We start from the raw sequence: 24,020 nt of genomic DNA on the forward strand, positions 1-24,020 counted from the left end.
TGTGTGTTTCTTATGAGAATCTACTGCCTGTTGGTCTGAGGTGGAGTTGAGGCAGTGACACTAGCACTCGGAAGCAGCTGCAAATAACAAATTATCATTAGCAGAGAGGTTTGACTGCACAATAAACGTAATGTGCTTGAATCATCCTAAGACCATATCCCCGCTTTCCTGTCCGTGGAAAAATTGTCCTCCATGAAACCATTCCCTGGTACAAAAAATGTTGGGGACCACTACTCTAGAACAAGACTGCTGGGGATCAAGTTCCAGCTCTACCATTTACTAATGGTGTGACTTCCAGCAATTTACTTAACTTTTTAGTGCCTTAATTTGCTTATCTGTGAAGTGGGTATAAGAATAGCATGTCCGTGACAGGGTTCTTTTGAGGAATGAATGAGTTGCACAATTCCTAGCATATGTAAAGTTCCACAACATTATTTATTGTTGCCAATATTGTTATAAATGAGAGTAAGCTGGATATCTTGTTACTGACAATGTTAGATCACAGGTCATGAATATTTACATACAGTATTTATTAGACACTGTCAAACTACCCTCTAAAAGCCTTTTACAAATAATTCTCTGTCTAGATTTAAAAGAAAAAGCTATTTATAAATGGAGGCCATCTGAAGGGAAACATCAGGAGTCCCTTTAGCAATGAATGATAGTTTATAGAGAGTCAGCCGCTTCGAAAGTTATGTGGGAGAAATATACAGAACAGGTGGACTGCACGACCTGTTTGCCCTGTGCAAATTGGTATTTGAAATGACCTGATTCTCAACCTGAGAATTTTCAAAGTGACAAATTATGCTCATTTGGCTTGTAATGATGTTCTGATTATAGGCTATAAGACCAATGATGGATTTCCTTGACTTCTTAATGTTCTCTAATCCTGTTGTGACCTTTTCATATTCAGGCATGCAGTAATGTTTTCAGAACAAACTAAAAGTTTCATAATTATACATGTAAATATGTATTTGTTTTCTTAGGATAAACATACATGCTTTATTTTAAATTAACGTTTCCATATGTACCTTAATTCTCATAATATGAATTAATTTACTTTAAAAACTGTGATTAAAAAATTTTAAGACTTATCTGATTTGTCTTTGGTAGGATTTATGAAGCTCTGCAAGTCAGACGTATTTTAGATATACCTGTGTGAGAGATATTGACACTTATTTGTTTTCATTAATTTTAATTTTCTTCATTAACTTATTTTACATTATAAGTATTTATTGAGTTTCTACCATGCAGCAGGCATAAAGCCAGGTACTGGAGATACAAATGTGAGCAAGAGAGATGAGGTCACTGTCCTCATGATGCTTACAACCTAGTGGGGGGAATGGATCATCAACAATCTTACATTTATGACTCGTCAGCATAGAGAGGGAATGGGTTAGATCACCTGGGGGAAATTGAAAAGAGGATCAATATTTAAAAGCTGAGCAGAGGAGAAGAATCAAATGAGAGTGAGAAAGAGAAGCAATTAAAGTGGGATGAAAATTACAAGAATGCTCCACCACAAAGGTAGAGAAGACTCTATCCAAAAGGAGGTGGCAGTAAAGTCCAGGTATGATGTACAAACAAGGAGGTTATTGGAACCTCGGCAGAGCCTGTTCATTGCAATGGTGGGGATTAAAACCAAGCTGAAGGCGATTTAGGAGTGAATTGAAAAAGAGAAGTAGAAGCAGAATAAATCCCTTATGAAGAAATATAGCTGAACAGGATGACAGAGAATTGGGATGCTTGCTGGAGGGGAATTAGGAGTGAAGGGATAATTTTGAACACAGAAGATATTCAGGCAGGACGGCATGACACAATGTTCCATAAAGGGCTGAGACAGATAACGCAGTGAAGAAATGCTGAGTGAACAAGACATGGTTCTAGCAGGGGAGCAGCTCATAATGAAATTGCAGGTTGAGATCAGCAATACAGATCTAATAATTAATACAAATAAGAAGAGACCTGAAAGGAAAGAGGTTTCATTGACCAGAGTACCAGCATCAAGATTTCATCTGTATGGGCTAGTGTAGTGAGGCTAGTGGAACAGAATGAGAAAGTAGACAAAAGCACACAGCTTTAGGAAAGATAAAAGAAATGTTTAACACACTTATAAATCATGGGCTATTTCTTTTCTTCTTTAGGTTAACTTTTCTATGTAAAATACTTAGCTTTGAATTAAACAGATATTGATCTTAAATCAAAGCTCCTTTTCTTATTATGATGAAAGTTAACTAAAATGTTAGTTCTATCCCCATCTCTTTCTTTATCCTAGTCCATCCCAACAGAAACATCTCTTTATCTATCATGTCTTAGCCAGTCTGTGTCCACAACAAACTCTCAGATTTCAACTGAATGAATGAATGTATTTTAGGTATGCAATACTGATATTTTATTAGGTTATTTTCTTCCTTAATGTTTAATAAAATTTCCTACACATTTTGATCTGTTTGAGCCATGCTAAGAGGCAGAAAAGACAAAGAGTGTTACTGATTTCTGGAAGAAAGTTTAAGTATAGCCTGTCCCGGGAATAATTCTGGCCACAACAATGAAGAAAAAAGTGAGAAACCACTAAGAACAGCTGAAGATAGATAGCCTTCTTTTCATTTTCATGACATATAATATCACAATTCTATTTAGAAATTCAACATATTGATATTATTCATTATTATTTCAAATTTAGGAGGAAATTAAATTGTTACAATTAAATATTGGTATTGAACTTAAAACATTTTTACTAATCTGGGTGATACTTTTTTTTTTTTTTTTACTGAATTATATGTTACATGTGTTACATTTCACTTTCAGATGAAAAGACCAAAACCAACAAAATTTTTCAAAAATAAAGAAAACAAAAAAGATAAAATAAAGATAAAGAATGAAAATGTGATAATAAAAACAACCCACATTTAATTTTACAGAGACAGTTTCCAATATATAAGTTGATCATAGCATAAATTCTAACTTTAATGAACATCTTTAATTTCTATTTTATTAAAACTATATTGTAATTAGTATATGCTTTTTCATTTATGAATATTTTATTTTGCCATGTGATTGGTCATTCTCTAATTCTTTATGAGAAAAGCATTCCAGGCTAGAGTGACTTTTAAATATGAGAGGGGATATATAAATGAGTTCTGATAATGTGCGAAGACTTGAGTTAAACTCTTTATATCTATTAACTTATTTAATTCTCATAATTGGTAGGCAAATCTCTTGGTATAAAGATGAGCAAACTAAGAGAGAGAGAGACACACACAGATTTTAAGTAGTACAAGGTAGTTTACCTAGTAAGGGGCAAACCCAAAATGATCCTAATTACTCTATTGGACACTTAAATGTTTCTATAGAGTCCAATAGCAGTAGTAAATCTTACTAGTGGCTATGTATTGCAAATTTACAAAATTAAAATAAGAATGACAAATATATGAAAAATTTCAATATTTTATTTGTATTTTTAATTATAAATATTTAATTGACATATAGAGGATGTATATATTTAAGGTAGGTGTACAGTGTGATGATTCAATGTATATATACAATGTGTAATGAATACTGCAATCAAATTAACATACTCATCACCACGTTTGCTGTACATTGGACCCCCTGAACTTGTTCAATTTCTGCCTGAACGTTTGTACCCTTTGAGCATCATTTCCCCATTTTCTCCACCCAGAGCTTCTGGCAACCACCATTTTACTCTCTGCTTCTATGAGTTCAAGGCTTATGGAATCCACATATAAGTGAGATCATAAAGTACTCTTCTTTCTGTGTGTCCAGTTTTGTGTATGTAATTGGTGGTAAGGATGGGGTAGAGGTGACCTTAGGATGAAGAAATAAGTGTTACAGCAACAACTGAAGAAATAAGAAATGGAGAACATTAATAAACATCATTCACTTACGTGTATCACTCTATTTCAGTAGGAAAACAAATAGAACTTGAAAGAAATAAATGAGTAGATATGTAAAATTATAAAAATGTAGGAAATATAACACTCAACTTAGCGTCCTAAACTATAGAATAAAAGAAAAAAAAATAAACGTGAATTTAAAAGTATGCCATGTTTATGCCTTTCAATAATATTATTCTACAAAAAAGTTTTGGATATTTATCTTAAAGATCTATACAGAAGTGCATGCATAAGAACATAGAATATTCAGTTAAAAACAGATTCCAAAGAAAAAATTGAATAATTAGTGAATGTGAATTTTTTCTTTTTCAAAATCACTATTTTTTGCTTCTATTATGACATGAGATTCTATCTGTAGCAAATCATCCCAAGGGCATAAAACTCTAAAAATTGACATAAATATAACACTGTTTAATAGGATAAGTAAAAAACAAAATCTACAATCTAAAAGACATTTTCTATTTCATGTGAAATTATAAGAAAATGGTATGACTGAAAATTACTCTGATGTGTGGATGCTAAACTGATGCTTGAACATGAGTTTTGACAGAATGGGCAATACTGCAGATGTTATTGCTGTAGCAGAATGCACAATTCAAAATGTGAGGATCAAATGTTAGTTAGACTCCAGTAATATTTTCTCTATTTTATACATTTGAAAGTGCCAAACCTAGGAAGTAAGTGAATGAATGTTAAATAAAATTGTGATTGACATTGACCTTATGTAATTATTATGAGGATGAAGGCAATTGTTTAAAAATTATGATAGAGTTGATTAATATCTGAGTTTAATTAAAATAATCTGACTTCTAAAAATATATTTTTGCATTCTCAATCAACTTAAGTTGAATTGCAGAATGTGAAGCTTTTGTCAACTTACTTTATCTAAATTCTAACCAAAAGCCCTTTGGTGTGATTGAGATCGTATAGTGTAATAACAGACATGGAGAAGCACTACTCAGTTGCCACCTTATGAGAAGGACTTGCTGGTCTTACTTCTGGAAGTTTGGTCAGACTTAGCTGTCAGCATGTTTAGGGATTGTTTCAACTGCAGAGAACAACCTAACCTGAAGTCATGTCCTTGCAGGAGTTACCCACATCTAATAACTGATTGAGATGGGCATAAAAAGACCTGACCATTCCATCCCAACACGAGATAATTCGGGTGAGCCATTTCAGGTCCACAGTCCCCTGTGAGGATAGCTGAACTCAGTGGGTCTTCATTTGGCATCATAGCTGGATTTTTCCCTCTTCCCAAATCTCCCTTCCTGCTTTCCTTTCCACAGGGGTTGACTCCCAAGCACTAAATTTCTCCTGGAGTCTACTTCACAGAGAATCCATATTATGATATAAGATATTTGAAGCTCATATCAAATTTATCACCTAGGCTCTAGGGTCACAAGATCAAATTCTACGGGAGTCAAGTGAGCAACTAGTTGAGTGAATCAGTTAAAGTATAAAATAGTGAGTGTGGCAGTGGTATGATATAGGCCAGAAACTGAAGAGCACAAACCTCCTATAGAAAAATAAAATTCAATCAAAATAAAATATTATGAGGCAAATAAAATAGATATTAGAACCCAAAGGGAAGACTCTCTGTTGCTAAATCTTCAAAGCATAAAGTTGGGTGTGAAGAAGCATAAAATCAAAGCAACACTCAGGGCTTTTAAATCTTAGATTCTGTTTATTTACTTATTTATTTTATTCTTATTTCAGCATATTGTGAGGGTACAAAAGTTTGGGTTATGTATATTGCCCTTGCCCCCCCACCCCGCTGAGTCAGAGTTTCAAACGTGTCCATCCTCTAGAGAATGCGCATCACACTCATTTGTATGTATACACCCATCCCCTCCCCCACCCACATCTTGTTTAATGAGTTTCTACAATCACTTTCCAGAGCTGTGTCCCTATGGGTCTTATGTTTCTTGGACAAAATGGCATGCTTAAAACTTATGTTAGAATTAAAATTTCCAAAAGTATTTTAGACAAAAAAAGAAAAAATCTTAGATTCTGAATAACATTTTACATTTTCTAACTAAAATAAGACTTTGCAAGGTGTACTGCATATTATATCTGCACTTTTTGATATGAAGGATAAGCTTTGCCAATTCCCTTCCAACTCTATAACTAAAGAGTTGGCAGTATAGAGATGGCTGGAGTCATAAGAAACCATAGACTGAGCTGAGGAATTTCTTAGGAAACAGATGGGTGTGGAAGGGAAGCCCTTGAACTCAGTTAACATGGAGCTGAAATATCACTTAGGCATGTGAAGTGGAAAGCACCTCACCTTTCGTAACAAAAGATTGAGTTTCAATGTTGCCTCCACTGTCACTAACTGTGGCAAGGGATATAACTGATGCTGTCCATGCTTCGTCATCTTCTCTGTTAAATTATGTTACTAATAAAACCTCCTACTTTATCTGGTTCATATCACACTTATGGAGGATCAGGTGAGTTAATGTGTGTGAAAACACTTTATTAGTTATATATGTCTATTTTTATCCTCCAGAGTTTTTTCAACTGCTTCCCATCTATCCAAAGAGAATCTACTACATATAATCATTTAGAGATCTGTCCTCTTTCAATTTTAATATCGTTAACTTGATTCTATCTATTTTAATACAGTTAAAGTTAGTGTAAGTTTCTCTTTTTCATTTGCTTTGAGTTCAAATAATCATACAGAATACAATGGAAAAATATATTCTTTCAGTTTGGCCAGAATGTATTTTACTGGAAAGAAAATGATATCAAAAATGCATTGAATTAGCAGTTTCTTGCCTTGAATAGAGAATGACCTTACAGAAAAAATGAATGAAAATGCTTTGGAAGTTGAACGGAAAACTGCTGGTTCACTTAATAAAATCAAACATTGGCCATCCAAGGCTAGCAGTGGAGGAAAAATAATTTTTATTACCCTTACTCTTGTCCTCAAGATTCACTTTCTTCTCAAGGTCTGTTAATAACTACTATTGGTTTAAGGATGTGGGAACAGGGAAAAAATACATGCATGTCCTTTAAGACTCCTGCTAATGTGGCTATAAACTTCCCTGTGTTCCCCTCTATATTATAGACAATATATCCCTGAAATCAACAGTGCAGAGCTTAGCACATAACAAAAACTTGATACATAATTTCTTAATGAATATAAATGTCAGAGAGGAGAATGGAGCATTAAAAAGAATTTTTACCATAGTCTCAGAGATAAAAGGTGTACAAACACAGAAAATTAACTTTCCACCATGGATTTGAGTGGTTAAGTCAGGCTCAATCTAAGGTATCCTACAGGTAGGATAACCTTATGTCCTGGTTTGCTGGAACTGTCCCATTTTTGCTTGTTAATAAATAAATAGAAATTTCCTTTTTTAAGACTTAAATATAGCCTAGTTTGGATACTTTGTATGATGACCCTACATTATGAAGATATCTCCTTCCTCATTTATATTATGGTAAGGGTCAGTCTTCCTCCACTAACTAACAAGGACATCTAATATGTCCAGAATTTTCATCCAGGCCCAAGAGAGCAAGATATGGAGGGAGACAGGATTTCCTACCTCTTCCTGTCTAAGCCCATTCTCCAATTCTGATTATCAAAAAGCCTCTTCTTTTGAAAATGAATAGCAATCTCATTCAGCCAATAGTCCTGACCAACTTTGGGTGGCCTTCATGACTTCAATAGAGAACAAGAAAATAATACAGTAAAATTAATATCTGTATAAGGATACACATATACCACTTCATAGATTATTTTCAGTAGAATAGGATAAAGTCTATTTCAGATGGTTTGTGAAAAGTTTATTATACAAATATTGTTGTCTTGTTATATAACTGTCTGGAATTCCTATAAAATGCTTACATATGTGAGCCGTTCATGTCATATCTTGAGTCTTCTGTTTGACAAAATGCTTCATGTTTATAGCCTGGCCCTTTGAATACTCTATAGCATTTTTTACAGTGACTTGTACACTTTAAGAAATAGTCATTGAAAGAGAAAATAAAACTCTAGTGTAATTTGCATGCTCTTAATTATATCTATGTACACATTAACTCAAGATCATTTTTTGCTACTACATCAAGACCGCACCCAAATTGTGAGGGGTTCCAAAAAAGAATCTGTCTCCATTTTCTTTTATTCACAAGGATGCAGCCCTAAAGAGAAAGGAAAGAGAATAACAAACCAAGGTAAAGCTGGGATTGGACTAACTCAGCTGACAGATAAAATAACTATCCCTGTGAAATCCAGGCTTGACCCCTAGTAACAGTGCCATGAAAGCATAAATGGAAATACATTTTAAAAAATGGCACTTACTTTGGATAACAATAAAATGGACTTGCATTGGTGACAGCATTTACTTCATACCAGGAAACACTGCATGATGGTTCTCAGAAGTTGCATGACTCATGTAGTCGATCAAGCCTCAGGATTGTGTTCTGAGAATTCCAAATGAGATAACACCATACCAGAAGGAAAACTGAAATCTTCGCTGTCTTTCCTTAGTAGTTTCTGTAGGTATTATTTTTCCAATTTTTAGAGATAAGCTAGAAACCAGGAGGTGGCCAGATTAAACTGTCAGGCACAATATGTAAAACCTCAGAACTTTCTGCTGACTATGGAACATGAAAAGAGATACACAGAAAAGGCAGATTACATTTTTAAATAATGTCTTGCTGTTTAACTTTCTATGATGCTATCTTCTATTTATCAGAGAATGAGTTAGTGAAATTAGTGACAAGAATCAAAATATGATTGTTCTAAAATATGTCTTCTAATTTATGTGGTCCTTCAATTTTTTTTTTTCCTTTTTTTTTTTTGAGACAGAGTCTTGCTTTGTTGCCCGGGCTAGAGTGAGTGCTGTGGCATCAGCCTAGCTCACAGCAACCTCAAACTCCTGGGCTTAAGCAATCCTTCTGCCTCAGCCTCCCAAGTAGCTGGGACTACAGGCATGTGCCACCATGCCCGGCTAATTTTTTCTATATATATTTTAGTTGGCCAGAAAATTTCTTTCTATTTTTAGTAGAGACGGGGTCTTGCTCTTGCTCAGGCTGGTCTCGAACTCCTGACCTCGAGCGATCCACCCGCCTCGGCCTCCCAGAGTGCTAGGATTACAGGCGTGAGCCACCGCGCCTGGCCTAGTCCTTCAATTTTTAAGCTTCAACTTTCCCGACAACATTTTGGTTGCATCTTTGAGAAATAAAATCAGTCTCATAAATTGTGTGTGTGTGTGTTTGTGTGTGTGTGCATGTGAGTTTTCTTGTCTTACACTTTTCTAATCCTAGACTGTAAATTCTTGGGTGCTATGATAATGTGTCTATGGATCTTTGTTCTCCACCTGCATATATCAGAGTGCATAGCAATGACGAGAATACATTTTTTATGATTTTAATCTACATTGTCACTTCTAAGAAGTTTGGCAGCAGAATACAATAATGAAACTGAAACACAGTGAGGGATTTTACTGATATTTCCTAATACTATATGTGCAGATAATTATGCCCATCTCTGTTTTGAAACAACTTTCCCATTTTCATCCCATTCCTTTAGCAGCATGTTTATAGTTTATTTTAAGAGTTATTAGAAGATATGGGAAGTGAGACTATGGATGTGAGTTTAGTGTCCAGTTCAGAGGAATTTGTCTTTGGGCTGATATGAAATAGTTGATACCTAAAGATGACGTATCCCCTCAAGATCATGATTTTCAAGTATGCTGCTCCCACTGCCTTTTTGCAAGGAATGCCTCTGAATGACACAGGCATCATCCCCTATGATTAATTAGTAGGTGTATGCCAGAATCACAAAACAGCAAGTTTACAACCTAAGAATCTCAGCTCAGGTAAACTAAACATGACTCTATAGTAGCAAATGATTATGGAATTCTGAAAAATTAAAGGACAATAGTGATATCATTCTATAGTAAATTAATGGAAAGAAAAGTATTATGGAGAAGAAGAGAAGCTAGAAGATGGAGGCAGATTAAATAGTGACTAGATGGATATCTGTGATGCTTAAACTATACTGTGTAGTTAACTACAGTTATTTTCAATGTACATTATTTTAATCTTCCACATGTTTAATGAAATAGATCATTCAAAGCAGTGGTTCTCATCCCTAGCTGCACATTTGATTCCTTTAAGGAGATATACTCACTCCTAGATTTTGTATTTCCATTCATCTGGGACAGTGGCTCTCAAAGCATAGTGTCTGGACCACAGTTTCAACATCATCTAGGAACATGTTAGAAATCCAAATGCTTAGGGGCTGGGTGCAGTGGTTCACGCCTGTAATCCTAGCACTCTGGGAAGCTAAGGCGGGAGGATCACTCGAGGTCAGGAGTTGGAGACCAGCCTCAGCAAGAGCGAGACCCCCATCTCTACTAAGAATGGGAAGAAATTAGCTGGACAACTAAAAATATATAGAAAAAAATAGCCAGGCATGGTGGCACATGCTTGTAGTCCCAGCTACTTGGGAGGGTGAGGCAAAAGGATTGCTTAAGCCCAGGAGTTTGAGGTTGCTGTGAGTTAGCCTAATGCCACAGCACTCTAGCCTGGGCAACAGAGTGAGACTCTGTCTCCAAAAAAAAAAAAAAAAAGAAAGAAAGAAAAGAAAAGAAATCCGAATGCTTAGATGCTTAGAATCTTCCCTAGACATACTGCATCAAAATATGGGTGGGTCCCTAAAATGTGTTTTCAAAAAATCCTTTTAGGGTGATCTTACTGCATTCTAAATTGAGAATGAGGCTGGGCGTGATGGCTCATGCCTGCAATCCTAGCACTCTGGGGGGCTGAGGCTGGAGAATCGTATGGGCTCAGAAGCTTGAGACCAGCCTGAGCAAGAGTGAGACTCTGTCTGAACTAAAAAATAGAAAAATTATCCTGGGCATGTGGCATGAGCCTGTAGTCCCAGCTACTTGAGAGGCTGAGGCATGAGGATCGCTTGACCCCAAGAGTTTGAGGTTTCAGTGAGTTATGATGATGCTAATGCATTCTACCCAGGGAAACAGAGTGAGACTCTGTCAAAAATAAAAATAAAAATAAAATTTGAGAATGAGAATCTAGGATGGTGCCCAGCCATAGGTATTGCATAAAAACTCTTTGCAAGTATAATGAAAACTAGGGTTGAAAACCATAATCTTACAAGATCCTCTTGAAAGGAGGAGAAAGTCTAACAGTTGTTTTGAGAGTCATAAGGATTCAAGGCTGACTTTGAAGCTGGATAGTCTGGGTTAAAATTTATGCTTGGCCACTTAGCTGCTTGGTGACTCTGTATAAATTACTTCATCTCTCTGTGCCTCATTTTACTACTATGCAAATTTGGTGATAATGATTTTATGTACTTATTAGTGTAGTTGTTTTTTTTACACAGATCAAGCAATGTAAAACACTTAAAATTGTGCATGGCACAAAGTAAATGCTTAATAAATGTGAGCTACAGCACTATCAATAGTTAAACTATTTAACATAGATAGTTAACATGCTTTGAATATAAAGAGAACATCTATGCTTTGTTTATGTACTTTTAAAAAGCCATTAAGTTATTTTGAGTAACTTGAACTAAAAAAAAAAAAAACATTAAATTAGATTAAATCCCCAAACCTTTAACCTGCATGAGTGAAATCCCCTAAATAAATGAAGATTTTTCATTTAACTAATATATTTTTAAAAAATAATTGTCAGTTTAGGAGAGATGCTTTTCTAAAATGTATCCTTCCTCATCTTTTTAAATCGGGGTATACCAGATACAATTATTTGCTTCTCCAATCATTATTATTAATATTCATATTAACATCAGTTGTTTGTCCCCAATTACAAAGGCAACACAAAACTGCAGTCCTTAACCTAGATTCCAAGAACACCAAAAATTTCCTGGTTGAACTCAACATAAATAGAGTTGGTATTTTTGGAACTGCATTTTGTTTTATGGATTTAAATTGTAATTCTGAGTCAAAGTCATCAGATTGTCAAGTGAGTCTTTGGAACAAAATTCTGAAAAATTTAAAAAAATAAAATATTAAGGATTCCTGTGTATGAGGAATTTAATTTTTAAATTAATTGGCTTTGTTTTCTATTGTATGTTCTTTGATTTCTGTTGTTTTCTTGCCACTTTTTCTTATTTTTTACTAGCTGTAGATCTGCTTATTATTTACTTATACTTGCATACTTCATCTAGGAAATTAGAAAAGCATCTAGTCTCTATAAGAATATCCAGTTTCTGAGAGTGCATAAGAGTAAACGGAACAAACTGTCAACATGGGTTTAATGACATTTATTTTTGCCCGTACAAAGTTCAGAGTACGTGAAATTAGAATTGCTTATAAAGTTGCCTGCTAGGCTGATTTCCTATGGGATACAAACTTTGTATCATTCATTCCTGAATCTCCCGGGCCTGGTGCTTTTCTTAACACATGGTAGATGCTTAATGAATATTTTATGAGTGAAAAAATAACAGAAACTCCAGGTGATGCTGCTTTGCTGTAGAAGGCCTGAAATAGGCAACTGTGTGAATAATTGAATTATGTAATCCTCAGTGTATGAAACACGCAAGATTTAAAGATTTTCCTGATTACTTTTGAAAAAAGTCGCTATTGAGATACTGATTTTATGTTCTATCACTGTGGTTCAAATTGGTTTATTTATGACTGTAGAGGCTTATTTGGAAATTAAGTTCACTAGAGATTTATTTTATATGAGTTCTTTCTTTGAGCTATACCAATTTAAAATCAGTTTACTTATGCCCATTAGTTCTGTTTATGTTTCTTCTTATTAATGAACAAACAATTTTGATATCATTGCAGGATATTTGTCATATTTTATTTAACAATGAAAGTCATTCATTATTCAACAAGTGACCCATTGAATATCAACAAATATCTCCTAACTTACGTGTTTAGTATGACCTCTGGTTACTGCATATCCTCCATCTTTTCAATTTTGACATGTATAATTACTGAGTCAGTACTCTCATTTAAAAATGACTAGTACAACCTCTATGGAAAATAGTGGAGATACCTCGAAGAACTAAAAGGAGAACTACCATTTGATCCAGCAATCCAACTACTGAGTATTTACCCAGAGGAAAAAAAGACATTCAATAAAAAAGACACCTACATTCAAATGTTATACAACACAATTCACAATAACAAAAATGTGGAAATAACCCAAGTTGCCATGAATACATGAGTAGATTAATAAAATGTGGTATATGTATATCATGGAATACTACTCAGCCATAAAAAATAGTGAACTAATACCTTTTGTGTTAACCTGGGTGGAACTGGATACCATTCTTTTAACTGAAGTATCACAAGAATGGAAAAACAAACACCACCTGTACTCACCATTAAATTGGAACTAATTGAGCAACACTTATATTCACATATGGAAATAACATTCCTTGGAAATCAAACAGGGGGGAGGGAGTAGGAGGGTTGGGTCAATTCACACATAAGGAGTGCAATGCACAATATCTGGGGAATGGACACATTTAAAACTTTGACTCAAACAGTACAAAAGCAATTTATGTAACCAAAATGATTGTACCCCCATAGTATTCTGAAATTTAAATAAATAAACAAATAAGATCCTACCTTTCTCTCCCTTGGTTCTTACAGTTTTAGTGTATAGCTCTGAATTTTGACATCTATTACTACCAACATCTTAGCATGGCAATTATACATAGAGAACCGTGCCATGAAATAAAAATATAACAAGAGTATTTATGGTGCCCAAGATAGTTATTGCTGAAATTATTTTACGAACATATTTTATCATTGAGATTTCCAATAGCTTTGTTATACAGAGTACTTCGTACTAAACATATACTGTATAACTTTTTGTTGCATAATTTATATAAATCAATTAGGACAAAATGATTTCTTTGATACAATGAAATTTGTTTTGTTCATTATTTTTTAATAACATTTTCACACTTGTGATGATTTTAAAGCTAGGAAGCAATTCACACTGGAAATCAGACCTGGCTTCTAGCCAATATTCTGACAAAGAGTCAGGTAGCCTTGGCATTCAGCTTAACACAAACCCCTTAGGTTCCACCCTGAATATTTACCTAGACTGAGGTGAAACTGTCCACTTTATTTGAAAGAAACTTTATGAGACTGGTGATACTTCTCTCTAATATATAGTAAAATATTTTAGAAAAATTGGGCTGTTGCCAATTTATTCATATCATTGCATACAGCCATCTGGCAAATATTTCTCTTAATTGCTTTTTGGGGTGTTATGCACAGCAAGAAGCTCCTGGAGCTCTCCTGACTACAATTTCTACATAAATACGGAACTTATCTTTTGTTAGTGGATATATCCACATTCCATTCACCCTTTCCATCCTTTGTTTCAGTTCTAACTTTAATTTAATTTTTCTAGGCACAGATATTCACTTTAATTCAAAACGTGACATATTTGAAGTTCCTACAAAAATTATGTATATAATGCATATATTTATATACACACATGTGCCATCCCGTGTGCATATAGATATATAAATAAATGTATATGTATAGCACATACATACACAGACTAAAGAGTGTGATAGTGGAACTTATCAATTTCTTGTACTTACAATCTATCATTGCTGTTGTAGATTTTATATTTCACCTGCTGACAAAAATTAAATATATATTAATATCCAATCTGAACATTTGCTTTTTTTCTATATGTACCTGCAGTCTTTTCATCACAAATTTCTCATAAAACCGTACTCTGTGTTTTACTTTGAGTATTTATTGGCATGTCAGAATTAACTGAGGCCCTTTTCAATTATATTTTAATTTATATTAGTGCCTGGACACTATTACATACCAATTGAATCAGATTCTGATGGAATATAGCCTTCGTATGTCATTTCTTTTAAATTTCTTGGGTCGTTCTGACGTGCATTGACATCCTTGAGTGCTACTGTTTTCTATGGGAATTATCTTTGGTTTATATTTTTTTAAGTTTAAAGAATTTTCAGTAACTAGCAATGAGTTTTGAAGCCTAAACTTTTTTCATTCAAAATAGAAAACAAGGAAGGAAATGCAATCACTGTAAATTACCTATACGTATTTGACTACTCAAAAGGAATTTTCAGGATCATTAGTTTAAAAAAAAAAAAAAAACTTTGAACTTTTAGGAAACTTTAGGAGTACTTTTCTTTGTCCAGTTAGGCTACTATAGCAAAATACCACAGACTATATAGTTCATATGCAACAGAACTTTATTTCACACAATTCTGTAATCTGGGAAGTCCAAGTTCAAAGTGCTGGCAGATTAGGTGTCTGATGAGGACCAGTTTCCTGGTATATAGATGGCCCCTTTTAGCTGTGTCCCTACATGGTGGAAGGGGTGTAATAGCTCTCTGTGGTCTTTTTTATAAGGACACTAATCCCATTCATGAGGACTCTGCCCTCATCACCTAATTAGCTCCCAGAAGCCTCACCTCCTAAAACCATGGCATTAGTGGTTATGTTTCAATACCTGAATTTTGGGGGGACACACAGATTCAGACTATAGCAATACACTTAGCAACTTATCCAATTCCTAATTCTGTATCTCCTAAACTATGTAGTATGCTTTCTTGGACATCACAGGTGATTACCAAATGTTAGTTGATTGAATGAAGAGTGTTTAGAGATGTATATGAGTGACAGAATGATGGTTAACTTGGGTTTTATTATGTTTTAATTTGTTATACATTAAATTTTATGTCAAAGTTGTAAATTATCATTTATGTAATAATAAAGTCATTATTACACCTTGATAGGATAGATTTTTCACAGCTTCATGCTGTGAAAGCTCTTGGAAACTTCTGTTATTACTTACCTTTTCAAAGAGCATTCAATAACTTATTTAAATTACAGTGAAATAATATAAAAATGGATTCACCTAATTATAGTTGATTCACCTAATTATTCTAAGCTAATTATGCTCCACAACGCTGTTATAACATGACAAATAGACTCCTTAGCATGGTGGAATATCACATTGTCCTACTGAGATTGAACATTTAATGGCGTCAGAAACACAGCCCCCAGTATAGTCTTGTGACAAGAAAAAAGCTTTAAGAAAGTATTTCTAAAGACCTGATTTTTTTTTTTTTTTGTGACTCCAGGTTATAGATGTTGTTATATGCTTCTGCAAAATAAAATGATATGCTTAATAACTTTTTTGATTTTATCACACTTTGACATCTAGGATATCTTAAATTTGTACCTTAGTTTCTCAGTATGTAAGATGGAATTAATGTAACTATTTTTGGTATACTTATTAAATAAAAGGATGACTATACAGATTTATTCAATAGGAACCCAATGGAGTAATATAAAGTGCTGCTTGGCTCAGTATGTATAACATTTACAGTTAACTCATATCATCATATTTATTAAATAATGTTAACTTTATAAGGGAAAAATTTGCACACGGATCAGGTGATAGCCAATATTTATTTCTTTAGATTACACAAGATGTTTATCAGTATCTCAATAAGCCAAAATCATATCCATTGAAATCTTCCAGAAGTTTAATGTTTTCTGTAGAAAACTGAAAAATAAAGTGTAGACATTGTGATTATTATTGAATATTAAAATAGAGGAACAGAACAAGACACTTTATCAATCATATAGCACATAACACAGGTTGAATCAAAATATTGTTATGTTGAAATACAAGTTGTCTTTTTAATTGAGGAAAGTTTCAGCAAACTTGACGTTTAGTTTAAAGAATGTGGAAAAATGAGTATGAGCATATGTTTGGCATTCAGAAAGAAGCAGAGTTTTATCTACCTCAGATGTTTATTGGCCTGTATCTTTGCCAAATTTTCCTATAACCTCAAACTAGGGCAAGAGTTGAGAGATGGAACTGCAGTGATTGATGAGAATTAAAGTCATTCTATTATATTTGAATCTGTCATGCCAAGCAGAGACCCAAGAGTGGGCCTCTAACATAAGAGAGGAAAACAAGCGCATGACCATTTGAACTAAGTTGTCAGTTGGAGCTTACCCATAGAGAACTTAATAAGAATTTCACTATTGGAAAGATGTACAAAATCATTAAGGGTTTACAAAAATCTCTAACCTGCATGTGTAAACTTGAGCTAGAGATTATGTAGGCTTATTCAGGTACCTATTCTAGGTACCTATTCCAGGACAGCATGAGAATTGGTCAACTAGTAGGAGATTGAGACTATGTAAGCACAGGAAATTAAACCTTTAGATATAAGAAGATTCACCCCTCTCCAAAAGGTAAAAGATCAATAACTCATGTGCATAAAAATCTGCTTCTAAATTATTTCAGTTAAAGCTAAACTTCATAATATTATAGAAATACAAATGCTTTAGTCTTCTTTTTCATATGCCTTGTCAGAAAGAATTAAACAAAAACTCTAAGACATTATGTTAATTGTGCTATTTAATATGTTCCTTAAGAAAGGTATGATTGTCATTCTTCCAAGTTAAATAAGCAAAACTGTGCCTATGAATTATGAAATAGCTCTGTTTAATACATTATTAAATTTTTGTGACTGTGAACTTGAGTAACCAAATTAATTGAAATGCTGTTAGATCATAAGTCCCTTTGAAGTTAATTACAATTAGTTGCTAGAAAGAATTTTCCAAGATATATTAAAAATATACCAAACTATAAATACTTCCAAGGTATAAATTGAAGTAGAAAAATGTTAAAGTGTTGAATATAACAATGGACAGTGGCATATGACCTTGAATCAATTGACAATGAATAAAATGGAACATATTAAAGGAACATTTTAATTATCACTTCAAACCATTTAAAAGTCTTCAGACTAATAAAATGCAATCTGTATTAGGCAGCAGGGGAGGATGGAATTGATGTCTCTGTTGTAATATTAATACCAGTTAAGGACTTTGCAATATTTAGGGCCCGGGTGGGCAGACATCTCCTAAATATAATAATTTTATTCCTAGTCCATTTTTTAAATGTTAGGATGACCTTAGGTAAAAGACTTACCATCTTTTTAATTTTAGCTTTTTTTATGGCAAAATGTACATGATTATAAGTTTCAGCTCTCATTTAATGAGTGTATCTGATGATAGATCAGATTCCAATTATAAGCTAATGTAAAAGCTTGAAAAGCAGTACTACCTATGTAGAGATTATTATAAAACAGTTTGGCAGGGCACAGTGGCTCATGACTGTAATCTCAGCACTTTGGGAGGCTGAAGTAGGAAGATCACTTGAAGCCAGGAGTTCAAGGCCAACCTGGGCAACATAGTAAGAACCCCATCTCTACAAAAAATAATAACAAAAAAATTATCTGAGCTTGGTGGTGCACACCTGTAGTCCTAGCTATTCGTGAGACTAAGGCAAGAAGATCACTTGAGCCCAGGAGTTCAAGACTCCAATGAGCTATGATCCTGCCACTGTACTCCAGCCTGGATGAGGGAGAGAGACTCTGTCTCTACAAAAAAGAAGAGATATTAAGAAAAAAAAATTTCTTTAATATTTCCTTCTTGTACCTGCTTAGTTTATGACCAAAAATAACAGTAGAAAAATAACTTCCAATTCAATTCTTAAAATGTCCAACATAAGTTTCTCATTGCATCATTTTATTTCAGTCTCAGTAAGTTTTAAAATTCAACCACAATTAGTTGCTTACTTTTATAAACACATTTTCTTTTTCTTTGTTTTATGTTTAATTAGGTAAACCTATTTGAGATTAGACTATGTGATTTTAACCTTAATAAATAGGGGTTGAACAGGATTATATTTTAAACCTGGACTAGCACATTGATGCCTCATCTGTGCTGTGATTTAATGTAAAAATAATCCTGACTCTGGGAAATATATTGATTTTGTACTTTCATGTGATTGCTTTATTGACACCTTGACATTTCCATTCTCAGCATCCTATTAAGAGATAACTTTGAGAACATGAAATGGTAATGAGCCCTTGGCTAGGGTTAGGAATAAATTGCCATTTCTAGGGTTGATAATGGATTTGGCTTGAGTCCTGAAGCATGGTGATATATCTGGCAATGGTGGGAGCTGGTCCTGGTCACAGGAGGCAGGGTGGGAAAAGAGCAGGGAGATTTGCAGCTAGTCATGGAAGTGGGCCCATCTACAAAGGTACAGAGATTATCTGTATTGTAATTACATTGTGTTATAATCTGCTATCATAAAAGCTCTGACTCTCTGCTCTGTTGAAAAATTAAAATACAGTGTGTATTCAACATGTGCAATAAAATAGACAAGGGCTGGAAGTTGTCCCTCCACCAGAGGTCTGAGGAAAAGGAAGAGTCCTGCTAGGTTGAAAAAACAATGTTGCCTGCCACATGTTTGGCCTTCCTCAACCCCCACACAAAGATAGTGACATGAAAACAATGACAAGTTGTTGGGAGTAGAAGATCCTGAGGAACCTGTCCAGAGGACAGATTTCTGGGGAATTTCCTAGCAATATCTGAGAAGTAGTGTTGGGTTGGAAGTGCTGGCTAACTTTCAGTCAATAGCTCATGTTACTGTAATGTGTCTTAGAGGAGGACACAGATAATAAATAATTGTTCTTTCTGCCATGAAATAATGGGAATGCTGTAATAGATCAAATTTGAGCATACAATTCATTGTTTTCTCTTACTGCCGATCAAATACATGTTACTTTGAGAAATTTTATTGGAAAAATAAGCTAATTTGTCAAAAATTGTGTCAATTGCTGGATATTGCCACTTTTGTACTCACTGAACTTATTACAAATTAGGTAATAGATTGGAAATATATAAAAACTAAAAATGGAGTGTTTATTTACAAATTGAGATAATTATGAGCTACCCTATCATTTGATGGTCATAACCTGAAGAAGTTTTAAACTCCTATGTACAACCTGAAGAATTGATTGCTTTAAGCCTTTTCAAAATAGTGAGATAGTTAAAGGCACCAGAACACTCCATAACTGATTTACTATAAGAATCCCTTAGGAAGGACAAGTAATTAAAAACTTAAGGATTATAAGAGACCTAAAGAAAAGTTTCTTCTCCAGACTTATTTAAAAACTGCCACAATGGCGAGTTCTGATTCGCGAGGACAAGTTTACCTTTATTATCACAATAGACAGGACCTCTTTGTTGTCTGGAAACACAATGAAGCATTCTGTCTTGAAGAAAGGCAACTAGAGACAGATTATGGGAAGGTCAGCTGGACAGTTGCCCAGGGCTGTAATCTATAAGGACTGTCAAAATGTCATTAAAAGCCAATGAGGTGGAGAACATCTTATTTATTAGAACTCTCCTAGAGGGCGAATATGTTTTGTAGTTCAAAGGGATGCTTTGATAAATCACCAGTGGTGTTGGAGTAAGGGACAAGGGTTGGGGGTGAGTTGCGAGGGTGGGGAATAGGAATAAATCACCACACTGGTGCTAAGGAACCTTCCATATATTAATAGAAGGGGTATCGGATTTTTCTGATACTGTCCCCAAACACACACACACACACACACACACACACACACAAACACACACAATGGGTTAGTTATATCAAGAATTGTCACCAGCAATTTCTTTTATAAATCACTAAATATATTTTAATAATCTCACACTCTTCACTAAATAAACCCAAATAATAAATACTATTTTAAAAATTATGCCTTCATTTTGATTCAGTTCCATGGTCAACACCCTCTTCTCCCCACATACAGACTTGGCAGCTGGTGGACAGTTTCACCTGAAATACACAGAAACTTTTGCTTAGCAATAGTGTATCTGATTTCTGGCAAAATATTTTTATCTAAGAAACAACATACTGTGGTATTTACCATGAATTGTGATAAATCGTTTCGGAACAGACTTCAATTAATCTTTACCACAATTATGTGACCAACATAGGTTAAGAGCCAGGATTTGAGTCTAATCCAAATCTGTCTGACTGCAGAGTCCTCAGCATTTTCAATGTATTTCTGGAAATAGCCTTAATTTGGGTACCGTAAACCACAGTTATACTTTTTACCACCTAGTGTATTAGTGAGGATTATTATTATTGTTATAACTTTTAGTTACAGAAAATAACTAGGCTAAGAGGTGAAAGTATACTAAAATATCTCATGGAATACGTGTGTTGGAGAAAGCAGGGCACACATTTTCTAAAAGAACAGCTTATTCCAATATTGAAGTGCTATTAGTTTCTTCTCTGCTGGAGTTTCCTCTCCACGTGAGGCTTACCTTGCCTTCTCTCACTGAATAATGGCTTCCTTTGCTCCATAGTGCACTGCAGTGGAACACCATCAACTGTCAACTGCAGCCTGTGAGTTTCTGGTCTGGCTTGATTATAAGCTCCTAGGATAGGGCCTTGTCAATTCCTCTTCACCTCTGATTCCCATTTCTTTACCTCAAATACTGGTGAAGATTTGGAGAAACTGGATCAATTGTACATTGTTGATGGGAACGGAAAATGGTACAGCCACTCTTGAAATCAGTTTGGCAGTTTCTTATAAAACTAAACATGAGATTACCCATATGACCCGACACTTTCATTCCTGGGCATGTATTCCAGAGAAATGATAATGTACATTCACACAAAACCTGCACATAAATGTCCATAGCAGCTTTATTTGTAATAGCTCAAAACTGGAATCAGCTCAGATATCCTTCAACATGCAAAAAACAAAAAAACAATAAAAAAAAACAAAAAAAACAAAAACAAATAAACAACAACAAAAAAACCCCCACAAAATACTCTGCCTAATGTAAACATACACACAGTATTTAGGAGTGATTGCTCAAAGGACATTCCAGATAGTCTACAAATAGACCTCTTGATTAACTCAGATCAACAGAACTGAGTAAATGACAACTACATTTTAACAGTTGCCACTAAATGTACACATTCATTTGAAATCATTGTGATTCATTGTATAGGACAATATCTGAATACCAGTTTCCACTTGAACCTCAATGTGATGAGATATAACAGCACTAAATTTTATATGTTTGCTTTATTTTCCTTACTTCAGTGAATGAATTTCACCTACACCAGAGATGTGTAGGAAGTGGAACTAATGGTGCTCTGTGGGTGTTTTTTGTGCTTTCAGCTTATTTTTGTGTAGCTTTCCAGTTTTGGAGAATTATAATCTTTTTAAATAAAGCATTTTATGAAAAGTGCTTATGGGTCAAGATTGTTGAAATAGAGTGGTAATTACCGAGACTCTGCTTCTTTAGTAATATCTGTATTTCTAAATAGTAAATAGCCAGCTCCAATATTCTTTCTATATCTTTTTCGTGATTTATTAAATTATGCAAAGCTTAGTGAAAAGTTAATTTCAGTAAGGTCGTATATTTAATATGGATGCCAGGATGATTGGCTATTTAACTACAATGCATGGAGATTTGAGTTTCTTCCTTCCAATCCACATAATTATCTTTCACTTCTTAGAAACTCCTAGGAAGTGTTGTTTCTTGAAAAAATATAAGATGTGCTATCAGCACCAGGCATTATACAGAAGGATAAATACAATCAAGTTTTAGATACTGAAATATATTTAGATGTGTGCATTACAGGGAATCAACAAAATTATCACTGCCTCAAATACAGCAAAGAAGTTTGTAAAGAAAAGAAAAAATGAAATTAGGATCAATTTATTGGAAGGACTTAAACACTGATATAATTAATTTTAGCTTGAATTAGTGCTACAAGAAACTCTTGGCAAGAAGAATAATGAAATCCTGAAAATATGCTGATTTTAAATGTCTTTTGAATGAATTTAGAGATATGAAATATTGAGTACTGAAGTTTTACTGATCATTGCATTTGTGACATCAAAGCCTTGAATAAAATAGTTGTGATGAAGTAAAGATGGTGTAGTATCAGGAACCAATCCAGGAGCTCCATGAATCTACTGAAGTTCTGTTCATAAGATTCTCTACATATGTACATGTTCATCATGATGCAAAGAGTTAACACGTGATGTATCAAACGCTTTCAGGATAAAATGACTTTGGCAATGCTGTATGGAACAAAGTCATAGACACGTACTCATCTTAGAGCAGCAAAACTATTAAGAGATATTTGAAGAATGCATGTAAAGGATTATGTTTGACAAAAACAGCTCACTAAACTAAGTCAGTAGTTGTTAGATAGTGAACTTTATATCTAATAAATAAAGATAGTTAATACATTTATTTAGTCTCTTTGAGAGGATGTGTGTGTATATGTTTATATATATGTGTGCACATATATATATTTTTTTTTCAGGGTTGTGAGATGTTTGATACCGATTCTTTTCATAAAGAAGAAAGAAAAACAAGTTTCCTCTCCTTTTCCTGCCTGTTTCCACTTGAATGGGAAGAAATATAAATAGTATGGCAAGGAGAGAGCTAAAATGTAATATGAGCTGAGATACAATGCTGATAAAATAATTCTTTTGGCAACCAAAGCAGACACTGTTGGTTTCCTAAGTCTTTGGGTCTCAGGTTTACTATCCCCAAGGCAATTTTTAGCTTGTAATTTTAGCAGAGGTAGTCAATAGATAATTAGTGGGTTTCAACTATATTGCAGGCACTATTCTAGGCACCAGGAAAATATCAGATTATCAAAATCCCAGACCCTTAATTATCTGGCACCAGGAATCTATAACATCTGGGGAAAAAAATATAACAAAGAACAGAAGAAGTAGAAAAAGCACAAACTGAATAAATGGAGTATGTGGGGGAAGAGTGAATAAAATACGAGAGCAGATGTAAGATACTGCTGTGTTTTGAGGGGTCATAATTAATCACAGTTTTTCTTCCCCTGTGAGTTACAAACCAACTGAGAAATAGACGTGGAGTTGGACAGATGGAGAACAAAACTTTAGCTTTATTACTGTTAAAACTGGTAGGAAGGACATGACCTAGATATGGGGCTGCAATCTGGTATCCTAATACTTGCTCTCTGAGCTGAACTTGCTCATCCAAAACTACAGGCATTCCTCAGTAGCATTACTGAAGGATTGAGAAAACCAGCTGAATGTGCTGTCCTGCCCAGCCAGCGGCTGAACCAACATGCCCAGTTCCTTTTCTCTAGCTCATCAATTATACTGACCATTCCTCTCTTGGTTACAGTGAATACGAGGTCTTAAATGATAGGTAGAGTTGTTCTTTCAATCCTGTTAAGGATTGAAAT

The 24,020-nt window shown here is 34.3% G+C and overlaps 1 protein-coding gene across 3 annotated transcripts in view; it reads left to right on the forward strand.

The window, feature by feature from the left end:
- Positions 1–24,020, forward strand: part of NCAM2 (neural cell adhesion molecule 2) — a 518,783-nt gene that overhangs the window by 194,463 nt on the left and 300,300 nt on the right. Inside the window, exon 1 of one of the 3 annotated variants that reach the window (XM_045557826.1) lies at positions 19,930–20,062. The exons of the other annotated variants lie outside the window; for them this stretch is intronic. Coding sequence (XP_045413782.1) covers positions 19,930–20,062 — 133 coding nt within the window. Of the gene's footprint in view, positions 1–19,929; positions 20,063–24,020 lie in introns of those variants that run through there. 3 annotated transcript variants of the gene reach the window in all.

Source organism: Lemur catta, chromosome 1, assembly GCF_020740605.2.
Source record: "Lemur catta isolate mLemCat1 chromosome 1, mLemCat1.pri, whole genome shotgun sequence".
NCBI lineage: Eukaryota > Metazoa > Chordata > Mammalia > Primates > Lemuridae > Lemur > Lemur catta.